The following is a 13,475-nucleotide window of genomic DNA, read 5'->3' on the forward strand; positions in this document are numbered from 1 at the left end:
CGCGTAATTGTGCCTTTTTTACAAAAAAAAAAAAAGAAAGAAACGAGCTGCGTGTTGGCAGCGAATAAAAAGGCCGCAGTTATAGTTAACGGCATCTAATAGATACTTTGCCACCTTGGCATTAACAAATGCAAAGTGTGTGAGTGCATCTACATTTGTGCTGGTGGAAAGTAGTAGTAGCAGCGGAAAATTGAAAAATCAAGAACAGGCTGTAATAGTTGCAAGTGAAAGATCGAATGGGAAAAGCGGAGCAAAGTGCTGCAGGCACAGCGTTGCTCATACGCCCCGTGGCCAAAGATGACAACGAAGCGTAGTATAAGTTGAAGCCCTATGCGCACTGCCTATTAGGAAGATACATCCATTCATTTCTCACTGTGCACTTTCACCAGCGTGTGCCCCACTGGAAATTAATTAACCAAAAACACACTAGGCGCCATTAGTCAAACACACAAAATGCAACAAGCTGGTAGGCCGCTTGTTCTGGCCATCGATTTGAGTTCGGCCAATCGCCTAATTAAAATCTTTATTTGCTATCAACCATTTGCCACTACAAGTCGAGATTTTCCCCAAAGAGACCGAGGCGCGATTTCAAATCATTGTGAAACCCCAACTTCAGCGAAAAGCATACCGAATGGGGAGCCACCCGCAAATCTTTCACCTGCAACAACTTCGTCTGGCCACGCCCATTTAGCCCACCGCCCCCCGCGATCACCCTCTCTATGGTAAATTACCTGGGCTACAAATTGAGCGCAAACGCATAATTAATTCCACAGTGCCAGCGATGGTGGAGGAAAAATGGGAAAAAATTAAGTTAATGTTTGGAAATCAGCAGGTTGCCGGCAAATAGAGACACACACACATACCAGCACACACACACTCACAGACAATCGCAGCGCAGACATAACGGTAGTTTTGGTGGGGGGCTTTTGGGACCGGTGGCGGTGGAAACAATACAGAAGCAACCGGCATTTTGTGTGGCATGCCCCGAGCACCAGCTACCACATTCAGTTTTCAACCGCCACAACAACTGACGAATATCAATCTGCCACTTGAAGTGGCATTTTTTGTAAAGACTTTTGAACGCCAGCGATTATAGAGTTGGAAATAAATGGGGGTATACGAGTGAGAATGTAGGTAGGACATGGCTTATAAGTTGCTAGAAAATATTACAAAATGTTTAAGGAGGGAAGCTGGTTTCTAAGTTAAATAAAAAGTCTAAATAAAGATTATTTTAAAATAGTTTTGCTAAATGTTCTCTTACGCAATAACACATTGCACCTACTAGATAAACCTATTTAATTTTGGTTAAGTTTAGTTATTTTCAACATGATGCACACGTATTCATCTGTAGTTCCAATCCATGTAAAAGACACAGCTTCGAGTAGATTATCCACTTTGGGGTCTTGACAAGTCAATCGCGTAGCCTCCAGTTGCAATCGCGTACTCCATCATTCGACGACCATCAGCATCCACCAACCACTTTGCCAATTAACTGTTAATGCGAATGCGTTCATGGCCCAAAGACACGCTCTCCTGGCCAAAAAGTGCGAACAACGCCATCGACTCCAAAGCCAAACGAGTGGAATTCAAATTCGAATTTGAATTTGAATTTAAGCCCCAATTTGATGGAGTCAATGCCGCTGGCGTTTTTCTCGCTGAAAGTTTCTCGCACCTGCGCAACTTACTTGGATGACTTGCCAGCTTGTCTGCTCACCTGGCAGCACCACCTGCCCCGCCCCTTCTCTTCCTCTCCTCCATCTCCATCTCCTTCTTTTTTTATTTTTCTTTTTCTATTTGCAACTCCAAATGCTCGAGCGACTTGCGTTTCATAATACCCATGAAAGCCGAGACGTTGCTGCCTTGGTTTTTGTTTCACTTTTTCGGTTTTTTACTTTCACCCGCCGCCAGTTGTTGTTGGCTTATTAAAGCAGACACTCCACACAAAGTCAGATTTCGTCGAGTGCTCGACGATCAAGAAATCAAATTCAATTTCATTGTTGCAGCTCCACCGCCCATAATCGCAGCCACCCCTTCAAAAAAAAAACAACTAAATAAAACTGGAAAAAAATAGAAAAAATTGTAGCAAGCACAAACGGGTGCTTTCTAAAATGGTAAAACAAATTCGATTCGCTTTGATTGAAATTGTGAAGCATTTAAAATTGTTTTGGGTCACAATTATACGATTGCTCCTCCGATTTCCCCGCCTGATTTTCCACTATTTCGATGCACTTTCGTTTTCCGCTTCTATCCGCTGCAGTTACGCCGCAATTACAGTTATGTTTATGTTTCGAATTTTCAGCTGTCTGGCTAACTAAAAAAAATGTATACAAACAACTAAAAACTAAATCTGCAATTGCCAGCGAAATTAACTGTTAGCCACGTTACGTACGTGCTGCCCAGAATCTTGCAACAAAAATGTTCAGAAATAGTGGATTTTCAAGTGGTTTTCCTTTTGGGAAAGCGTCCGAATTATGCAGCAATAACTTAATTGAGCTTTTATTGCGCCGCACGTACAGATTTTGGTCATGTGTCAATTCCCGCGCCTCTTGTTTGCATAATGTTCACCCTGTTCAACTTGAACTGAGCCCCAAATCAGCGGGTGGCACTGTAACTACCACTATAACTACTACCACCCACCGATTGCCGATATGAGATTTCAGATAGGTGTTCAATGCTGTGCACACCGGAAGAAACTGGAGGGGTTTCATAAAGCATTATAAGCTAATATAAGCTTTGAATTTAGCTGGGCACTTCTTAGAAGTATCTAAATTGTTTGAAGAAGCAGCGATTCGGTTTTCACTAATTTCTTTATTAAAATTATATTTTAAAAATTAAGTGCAATTGATTGACTAAGTGTATAATATATTAATGATGACTTTTTGTTATGTGCGCCTGCAACTTGCGTCATAATTTAAACCTGACCAGAGCCACCAACATTACGAAAGCGAAGCGAATTGAAAATATTCGCAGTTATAGGATTTTCATTTGGCTTAAAATCCAGTGATTGGGTTTACATAATGTTGACCCACAAAAAAGACGCTGGCTGCCAATGGAAAATGGAAGTTACTTTAATGACTTTTTCTGGCCGCGGCTGCGACTGCGCTTGATTATATGCCCTACAAACTTTGGTCGCATCTGTGATCTAATAAAGCATAGCCGAGTCGAGGCTCCCCGTCCACTCCCCACTCCCCAATCCCCATTCCCCAATCTCCATTCTCCATTTGCCGGCCATTAGAGAGCTCAAACTGTTTCGCATTATGCTCGAAATGGGTTAAGTGGCTTTCAATTTAGACACAGCGAACTGAAAAAATGCGAACAATATTCAATTCCATTTGCCCCGCCGACTTGTTGAATGAGTGAATGAGGTTGGCAAATGCGAGATATTTGGGTGTTTCGACCACGCCCTTTGTGAAAACAAAAACGCTTCCGGCAGTCAAAATACATATGTATATAATATATTTATATGTTAAAACCATCGATATTGAGTCACACACATGCTCAAATGCAGTGCGCGATCCAAAGACAACAATTTGTCATTCAATTAGAATTTCAGCCGGCTGTTTTTCATTCCATTCCATTTCGCTTTTCAGTTTCATTTTCAATTCAAGTTAAAGCGCAATTGCAATTGCAGAAAGTTGCATGATCGGAAGACATGACGGCTTACGTAAATTCTGATATCGCCATGTCGCCGTGTGTGAGTGTTTTTCATACCTTTCCACAGGTAAACAAAAGCAACTCCAGTCGGAAGGCGAATGTTACGTTTTTGAAACGACAATGGCTGAATTTATTATCGTTCAGCGATCCGCAGCTGACTCAGCCAGTCAACCAGTCAGCCAGTCGATGGTTGATGATCGATGCTCGATCGAAATGCTCTATAGCCTATATACACACGATTTGGACGAGTGTTGCACCCCATGTTCCCCCATATACCCATATGCCCATTTTGGAGGCGAGTGTCAGAAATGCCTGGCGTTAAGCGCCTTTTTGTGCCCCAATGCAACAATGAGCGCTGCCTAATCCGCAGACAATTAACCCAAATTGCGCTGCCCAAGTCGACTTGGCACGTGGGCAAACTCTCGCATATTCTTGCGAAAATTGCAGCAGCCGGGATTACACTGAAAAAAACATTACTACGCTAAGTGCAGTAGCAGCCCGCTTAATTGCAAGTGGTTGGACTTGAGATCTTATCGGTACCGCACCTCTTTAACAATATATTCCTAACTTTATTGCGAATGCATCGATTCTCATTGGCGCTCTCTACATGTCAGCACTTTAATGTGCACCATTTATTATTATTTTTGTTTGCTTTTTTAAAGTATTGCCCCCATTGAATTAGTTTCCAGTGCAAAGGGGCATAATTGCACAAGACGACGTCGTCATTGGCGGCAGCTGGCAACAAACGACGTTCGCTCGACTGGCATTTGAAAGTCTTTGACTTGCTGCAGTTAGCTCAAACAAAATAAAAACTGCCTCGGCCCAAGGTAATGGGCAATTAGCTGCAGCAACCTTCTGGGCCAAAAACCAACAGCCAACAGCCAACAACATGGGCTAGTCAAACAAATGAGGCAAGCGGACAGCAAACTCCGTAGCTGCGCCTGTCGGGGATACGGCAATTTGCCGGCCAGTCGTACAGACACAGATGCAGTTACAGATACAGATACAGATACAGATAGCCTTTAATTGGGTTTAACTGGCCGTCAATGGCGGTAGCCATCCGGCGGGGGGTGCCTCACTGCCACACTGCCACACAGGGGGTGCACTTGGACATTAACTCTGCACGAGTTAGGGATGCACGATGATCGGGGCAATGATCAGAGTTATGGCTCAGAGTTGGTTTTCCAGCAGGGGTGTGCGTCAATGAAAACTCGTAAATTAGCTCGAAATTTAATAGCTTCCTGTGCCATTGTCCTAGATGTGAATGCTTGGAATTGGTAATATACTTGGTTATTAAATTTATTTGATGATTTCAGCAAAGAATACAATTTCTACAATTTTATGCAAATATTTGTGCAAAAATACCGCAATCGATAGCCCATAATTAGCCCCACTTCCGACACATTCTCGACTCCACATCGATTTTCAAATCACGGTTCGATCGGTTTGCCAAAAAACCTGAGCTCATTTCGACTCAGTTCGCCACCGAAGGCAAACGGAGAATATTTACGACTATCTGATGAATTCGCATGCGTCTCAGGTTTCCGGCACGCGATCACGCATTTCCAAGTGTTCGGATGCGAGGATCGCAGGGGGAAGTGCCACACGCTTGCCTGATGAACACATAATGAGGCCGATCGCCAGGATGGAGTGACATATTTCGGCGCATGCGCGCATCCAGTTCCAGAAGTTATCTGACGGATACACGTACACTGCCTCGTTCCATCCTTGTTTACCCAGCGTAATTGACCATACACAGGCACCGCGCACCGCACCGCCCCGCCCCGCCCTTGTGGCGTGGTCATCCTTATCGGCACCGCTTATCAGTGCAACTACATACTTACAAACATATGACTCTGTCTGCGGATTCGTAATCATCGTACCGCTACCCCTACACCCTACACCCTACACCCTATACCCTATGGCCTATCTTAACCCAAAATTGTGTTCCCAGGCTGCGGGCGCGGTTTTGCCCACTTTTGTTGTTGTTCCTTCGCCGCGAGGTAGCAAGGCCAAAGGGTGTCCCAGAAAGCCGGCTATCATCCATCGGCTATCGGTGAGTTGCGGTGCGTTGCGGTGCGGTCCGCATAATCTGACCGTACAAAAACGGCATTTCACTCTCTGGACAAATATTTTGGTTTCGCTTAAAATTAAAATTGGGGTCTCGCTCGGTTTCGTCAAGACCGCTGCTTAATCTCCGTCTTGGGCGAATGACAAACAAGTTTCCACTTTCACTTGAGCACGGATGGCATGGCAGAAGACCCGATAACCCAGAACTGGTTGTGGGAAAGATATATACATTGTATATGTTCATATATACATAATTGTTGTTAGGGCTCCGTTGGGCCAGACCGCTGAGCAAACATATTGTTCTGTGGAATTTTTGCCAGAGCTTTTCCCTGATAACGCAGACCAGACCTTACTCAATACCAGGAATATCGGGGTCAAGTGGCAGGAAAACCATTTCCCCGCTATGATATGGTTTTCCAGCAACAAAATTGTCATCGGTTTTATTGGAAGTTTTCGTTATGAATTTACAATGAATGCTCATGGCATATTTAGCAAGATAAAAACTGAATTTAACAAGAATAAGATTATTTATTTTAAAAGAACCCTGAAATTTTACATTCAACTTGAGCAGCATCACATTTGTATATTGCAATTACTATTCATAATTTTTTATAGGACTTCTATCATAAAAACTTCGCTGCAACTTTAGATTTACACAAGATTTCGATAAATCAAGTTTTTGAAAATATAAAAAATGAAATGTTTTGAAGTCAGTAAGCGGTGTTACTGCCCCCCCGAAAGTAGATCTTTTTTATGCTGCAGATTGTGTTTCGAGTTAGACGAGTTCGACTCTGAGTCAGGCCCCTTTCCCGCCCCACTGAACTACATGTGCAAGTGCTTCATCAAGTTTTAGTATGTCCGTCATAAACACCGCATAAAGATGATGGCATTAGGTCCTAAAACCCAGCAGAAATCCCCAGCGAGGTATAAAAATCCCAGCGTGAACTCAGCTCAAAAAGCGCAAGCCAGCAAACAAAAAACAGTAAACAGTAAACAGTAAACAATAAAAAAAAAAAAATCCCAGTCGATTTGGAGGGGAAAACGAGGCGCTTTCGTCATCCCGACGTCATAAACCAGCAGTTATTTCTCTTAAGTCAGAGTTAATGGCTCTTAAATCTTAAATCAAAGCAAGATCGGATCTCGGCAAAGGAAAGAAAAGCCAGTTTCAATTTTTTTTTCCTCAACGCAGTGCCAGCGAAAAAGCTCAAGATACTGGATATCACTTGTATCTTTGAGTTACGTTACGTAAATCCGCTCTTTTTGCGGGGGAGAGCGGGGCGCCCGCACGAGTGCTTTTCGAACCACCCACCCTCCCTACACTCTCCTCACCCGATTCCACTGCTCGAGTGAAAGAGAGCGCGGCGGCGGCGCAGTAAGGCAGAGATTAAGATACATAAACAAAACGCCGCATGCGAAAGGCCAGCACAAAGCAGAGGAACAAAAACAAACGTCATGAGAAACCGGAAAATGGCCAATGCCAAATGGCCGCAAGCGAGCGCAGTCGCGAAAACTGAAACTGAGACTGAGAGAGCGAGCCGAGTGCAAGAGCCGAACGACAGCCGAAGCAGCGGCGGCAGCAGCAGCAGAAGCACGAAGCCCGGCGATTTCGCGGCGATTTCAGCTCACAGAATCATTCTTTAAAGCGCGCGCGAACCTTTCGCACCAGCAGACCGCAGATACAAAGATACAAAAATTCGCAAACACACTGAGAATTCGCAAGACCGAAAATCGCTAAAAAGTAACTGCAGAGCAGGCTAACCGAGTGGAAAAGCAAAGAGCCCGGGCAGCCGAAAAGTGCAAGTGAAGTGCGGCGAGTGGAGAGTGGAGTTCTGCGTTTTACCACTGCCAACTAAGAGCAAAAAAAAAACAAATAAAACAAATTAGGAACGACGGAGGCCTAGTGGCCCAAATTCAGAACGGCAAATTCAGAAAGCGAAGAAGATCAAGCGAAAATTTGAATAATTAAAAATAAACACGCGCCGTGCGAGAGAGTGTGAGTGTGAGTGTGCGTGCCGCGTATCCGTCAGATACGCAAAGCAAAGCAAAGCATAAGCAAAGGCAAATCGCTGACGTATTTTCACCCGAATACCGTTATAGAGCCGGCCGGCTTTTTGTGCCCAATTAACGCACATTCAACAAATTGCCCAGACGCGAAAAACAAATTGTAACATTCGGCATCGGAATATCGAATTAAAGCCGAGTTTATCATCCGCAATAAATTGTGGCGCAAAACAACAAAAAAACAAAAAAGAAAAATAAACAACATAAAAGCCCTAAAGAAGAAAACCAAAACCCCAATAATATACTTACCTTTCGTCTCATTTAATTTCGCTGCGGTTCGTTCTGGTGCAGTGTAATAGAGAAAAGTTTATAAATAAATATACAATATACAAATAACTGAATGCAGATGTTTGGCATAATAAGTGTCACAATCAATTGCTGAGCGGCGAGATCTTGAAAAGTACGCTAAAAGGTGATTGCATAAGGATATATGGCTATATCGCCACTGTTACCAAGTGACCTCATTCAAGGTTGCCCTCCCCTCCCTCCCCCGATAGCCCACAGATATAGCAATTTTACTTCGTTTCTCAATTAGCGCCCACGTTCTTTTAATTTGTACTTTTTTTTTGCATACTCACCTGGTTAAGGTAGTTTCATATACAATAAGGAGTGCTTACGGTGGTCTGTAATTAACCTTGAATCATACGTTGAATTTGCACTTAGTTTTTGCCCTGTGAACTATAATTTAATTGGGTTTTCACTTCGCGGAAATAGTTTTTGCCTATTATCAAATCAGATTTCCAGGGATTCCGCCGCGGTAGATGTAGATACAACAATTATTGAGAAACGCTCGCCTTGCGTGACGGATGTGGATGCAACAATGTTAGATGCAGATACCCCCAGGAATATGTGTTCCATGTCGCCGTCTTCTCAATTAGGAATCGCTCTAAAGTGCCCACACTGGGTCATTAATTTGTAATGGGATGCTCAATAAAGTTGCGCGCTTTTTAATTGTTCGAAGCGGGTGACTCATGGCGATTGCCGCTAAACAGCAGCAGTCGGGCAGGCGGCCAGGCGATAAGAAGCTTCTGACTAACCCAAGTCTCCGTTCTCTTTTTTCCATTCCCATTCCGTTCGCAGGAACCCATTGAGCTGAAGAAGCGACTGGAGGAAGTGCGTCTGCTGGAATCGCGACGCTCCGCCCGTCTGGCAGACCAGGATCGCGACACGGACTTTGCCAGACTCGCCGACATGAGTGGCGAACGCCGCAGAACCACCACACACAGTATTGAGGTGCCATCGCAGCTGACGGCGCAGCACAAGTGAGTACAGCCCTTAATTATTAAAAATATGCTATAGTAGAGTTGAGACTGTAAAGAAGTCAGTTTAGCCAGCTCAGGAGGCAGAAATCATGGAAGATTAATCAGGAATCATGCTGATAGGCCCCAGGAAACGAGAATTCATGTCAAAACCTCTTGGTTTTAGGAATAGAGAATCCCTTGTCAAAACCTCTTGGTTTTTGGAATAGAGAATTCATGTCAAAACCTCTTGGTTTCAGCTCAAAGTAAACACCCAGAATATCTGTTTACCCATAGGCAAGAAGCCGCCGTTCAGTTTGCCGGTCCTACCCGGTTTTTAATCGCATTTTGATTCGTTCGTTTTGTGTGTGTTTCGACTTTGGCTTACGGCTTTTGCATAAATATGCAACGATTGGCGTCTGTGGAGACGGAGACTGGGCCATATCAATAATTTATAAGTGGCGACAAATTAGCGGAACCGGCCACCAAGTCACGGACATCGCCCGTCCCGATCCATGTATAATATCTATAATAAAATTGTGTCTCCGTCTTGTCGGCCAGCTGCGCCCTCGACCGGCCACGCCCAGCTATTTAGCATAGACGCCGCTTTAACTGCACTTACATAAAGAGTTCTCACCACCCCCCCGCATTTCGCCACCCGCTGCTCCACTGCCGGCTTTCACAATGCCCCTTTCCACTGGGACGACAGCTGATTGCAAAATAATTCAAATTCTCAATTACTACCCGCTCAGACGTCGCGACGACTACGTCGAACTTAAAGACGGCGGCGGCGACAACAAAAAAATACAAAATAAAAAATACGAAAAACTAACATTTGATTACGAAGGCAGGCGGTGGGGGGCGGGTGCGGGGACCGGGTGTTATAGTCTAAGTGAACGCTCTAATCAAACGGGGAACTTTAGTTTCTGACCGAAGAGGGTATTCCGACTTCTTCTACAGTCCTAGAATGTGACCAGGCAATTCGAACTAGCATCCCCTCCCTCAGTGTTACCATGCAACGGAAAATGAGGTCAGAAGTAGGTTCTTTTATTGAAGTGATTTAACATTTGGGGGAGAAACTTGAGTGTGTGTGTGTGTGTGTCTAGTCCCTTGGCCCCATTTCAGTGGCGACAAGTGCAGAGCATTAAATTTCCGACTTGCAATTGGAGCGATTGTCACTCGCCACTGATGGTTGCGTATTCCATTTCAATTCCAATTGATAAGCCTCGCGCGCCACAGTCGCAACTATTAGTCAAGTGTGCAAAAAGCAGCAACATCAGCGCTGAATGCCGGCCACGTTCTCAATTGATAATAAAAATAATAACAATAATAATCAAAATAAAGAATGAAAAAAGTGGAAAAAGAGCAAACTGGGAACTGAAAACAAAAAGCCCAGGCAGACGGCAAAATATGGCTCCACATGTCCAGCCAGGGGTGTGCGGCTGAAAGGGGGAGAGAGGGGAGTCTCGCTGCGGGGATTAAAGGAAAATGAGGCTTGGTGGCAAAGGGGGCCACTTCAATTGCGTCGCAAATGCCAGCCGACCATCCAAAGTCGAAACTAAAAACAGCTGGAAAAACTAAATCCACAGTGAGGCGGCAATGTGGCTGTTCCGCCTGCAACTGTGCAACGGTTGCGGCTGGTGTTGCAACTACAGCGTATGTTGCTGTTGCCAAAAAATACAAAAAATACAAAAAAATGGAAAACTAGGAAATACAAAGTTCCCTTCGGTTGCTTCTGCTGTTTCGGTTTCATTGTGTCGTTGCTTGTAATAAAATTCAAATAAAATTCAATTGAGTTCAGCGCGAGTCGCTGGGCCAGTTTAATTTAATTAATTACAATGCCGGCGAGCGCGAGATGTGGCATGCGGCATGTGGCACATTGTACTCATATACATAGGTGAAATGGCGGGGGGGATGACGCCCCGTAGTTGTGAAACTGAAACTGAAACCAAACAAGGAGACCATTTGCCGGTGGTTTTGCCGCAGTTTCAGTTAGTTTAGTTTATCATTGCTCGTTGCCCCTTCGGTTTTATTTCATTGTGTTTTTTTGTATTTTGTATTTTTTTTGTTATTGTTTCGAAAGCCGCCTGCGAATGCGGAAGCATTTTTTCCCGCTCCTCACACAGATACGCAAATAAGCTGTAAGCACAAAGCTCTCGCGATTTCGAGTCTCGCTGTCTATGTCTGTGTGTGTGTGTGTGTGTGCGTGTGTATCTGTGTGCGTGTCTATCGTCGCCATATTCCATATTCGTTATGTTTTGATATGCCATCTGGGGCAGCGGGAGCGAGGGAGACGGCACTCACACACACGTGTAATGATAACAACTCGCTCACCTTGCACAGAACCGCTCCCCAAGCCCCCGGCCACGCCCCCGCTGCCCGCCCACCGAGTGACACGCGCTTCTCGCGTAATGCGACGTAATATCAAATGCCCCCCTCCCCCACCAGTAAAACCCCCCCCACTCCCACCAGTTAGTTTGATATGTGATTTTCTCGCACGCGGAATTTGGGTTTTTAATGCGCTTTTTTATTATTATTCATTCGCATAGTTTAGCAAACTGATGATAGTTTGTGTAAACAGTTGTGCAGTTAATTCGCCGGGTAAACAAGTTGTGATTGAATTTAAATTGACTACTATTCGACTGATTCATACCTTTCAATGCATCCGAGCACTTCTTGGAGCTGAGCTTGGAAAATCCAGCTGCAAATCATCTTTGATGACCGAGCATCCGATTCACCAACCTTTCATTAGCAGCCATTTTATGCCACTGCAATTGCACTTGACAGACAAAGAACGCATAATGATACAGCAGTATTAAAAAAAAGAAAATTATAAAAAAAGAAAAGAAAAACAGAACAAATGCAAGCGAATTAAATGCGGAAAAAAGTGGTAATAAATATAATAAGCGCGTAATTATCGCGTAAATGTCAATTTACGCGGCGAGTGCGTTGCGTCAGTGCTAATTTTTAACGCTCGAGTGGACGACAGACCCCCATCTATATGGAACATATCCCCCAACCCCCCAAACCCCCCAACAAAAGCCCCACCAGAAGCCCGCTTTTCCCGCACTCGACTAATAAAAGCGTGTAAGCGTCAATTGGCCAGGTTACTCAGTTATAGTTAACTATGTTGTTGTCGTTGTATTTCCCTCTTTTTGTGTGTTATTGCTGCTGTTGTAATTGCAATGATTAACAACAGCAACCGCCGCCGGGCAGCAACGTACCCCCCACTTGCCACCCCACCTCGACCCCCCCTTCGTTTTCCAGCTGCACTCGCCTGTGTTGCTTATTGCAAAAACAAACAATATGGGAAAACTGGCAGCGTGCAAAGAAAAGCAAAAGAACAGCACAAAAACACACAGAGCCCAACAACACAGCAGCAGCAATAATAATATAAATAATTTTACAAACAAGTTTACCGTTGCAAAACAAAATTGCGCACAACAAAAAAAATGAACAACGAAATCAACAAAAAATACACAACAAAATCAGAACAACAATAACAAGTTGTAAATTAATTTTCAACAAGTTCCACTTGGGCAGGAAAAAGAGAACGAAAAATGTGTCTTAAAGTCAATTAGCCAAATTGACTACGGCTTTAACTAATGTATCAGTCATGGCTAATATCGATCTGATAGCGATTTCCAATGCAAATTGGCTGAGAAGCATTTTCGCCACCCTTTGGCGGAAAAATCCAGTGACGAAGGCTGCATAAACAACGACGTTTGCGGTGACGTCAAGAAATTAGCAATAGCAACTGGGAAAGCGCACGACTAAAATGACGGCAAAGTCTATATAAAAATGAGTGTTTGGGTGCTGGAAAAAACAGAATTCAAATCCAAGTTGGCCGGCAGCGGCAATTAGCCGAGACTTGAAAAATATTTACCAGTTGATTTTCTATTTCTTTATTTTTTATTCATTTCTCTTTGCATTGTCTCGTATTTAATTTAGCTTTGTTTTCTACGACTGCTGCTGCTGGCAAGACTATGTACAAATATTATTATGAGCGACTGTTTGTCTTGCCCTCAAAAATACGCCGAGAGTCGAGCAGAACCGCTCGCAAAAAGAGGAAAAAACAAAAAAAAAAAAATATAATACTTAATTTCAGTACAATAAAAAGTCAAGTCGAGCGCAAAAGTGGGTCAAAATTATTATTGAAGCAGAACAAAAACAAAGCCAGCAGCAAGGCAACGATAATGGCAATGCAGCAACAAAATAAGTTGTGGGTGTGCAAGGGGGGAGGGGGGGATGGTTCAGCAGGAGGGGAGAGAACAAAATTTATAATAATTTTCTAAGCGACGGCCCCTCGACGGCAAATTATTGAAATGCATTCGCATTTCGCATTCACCCGACCAGGAGAGACACTCCAATACCAGGGACCATATAACCTATATATACCATGGCATAGTATGCCATGGCATACCATATGCACCCCCTCCCTGCCCGGAATTC

General features: G+C 44.0%; 1 protein-coding gene across 5 annotated transcripts in view; it reads left to right on the forward strand.

Annotated features, from left to right (window-relative positions):
* Positions 1 to 13,475, forward strand: part of LOC120452656 (zinc finger protein 704) — a 120,290-nt gene that overhangs the window by 48,404 nt on the left and 58,411 nt on the right. For 3 of the 5 annotated variants that reach the window (XM_039636975.2, XM_039636978.2, XM_039636979.2), the window contains exon 2: positions 8,866 to 9,047. In XM_039636975.2, coding sequence (XP_039492909.1) covers positions 8,866 to 9,047 — 182 coding nt within the window. Of the gene's footprint in view, positions 1 to 7,365; positions 8,198 to 8,865; positions 9,048 to 13,475 lie in introns of those variants that run through there. The other 2 variants (XM_039636976.2, XM_039636977.2) reach the window with 2 other exon arrangements.

The sequence above is a fragment of the Drosophila santomea genome, chromosome 3R (assembly GCF_016746245.2).
Source record: "Drosophila santomea strain STO CAGO 1482 chromosome 3R, Prin_Dsan_1.1, whole genome shotgun sequence".
NCBI lineage: Eukaryota > Metazoa > Arthropoda > Insecta > Diptera > Drosophilidae > Drosophila > Drosophila santomea.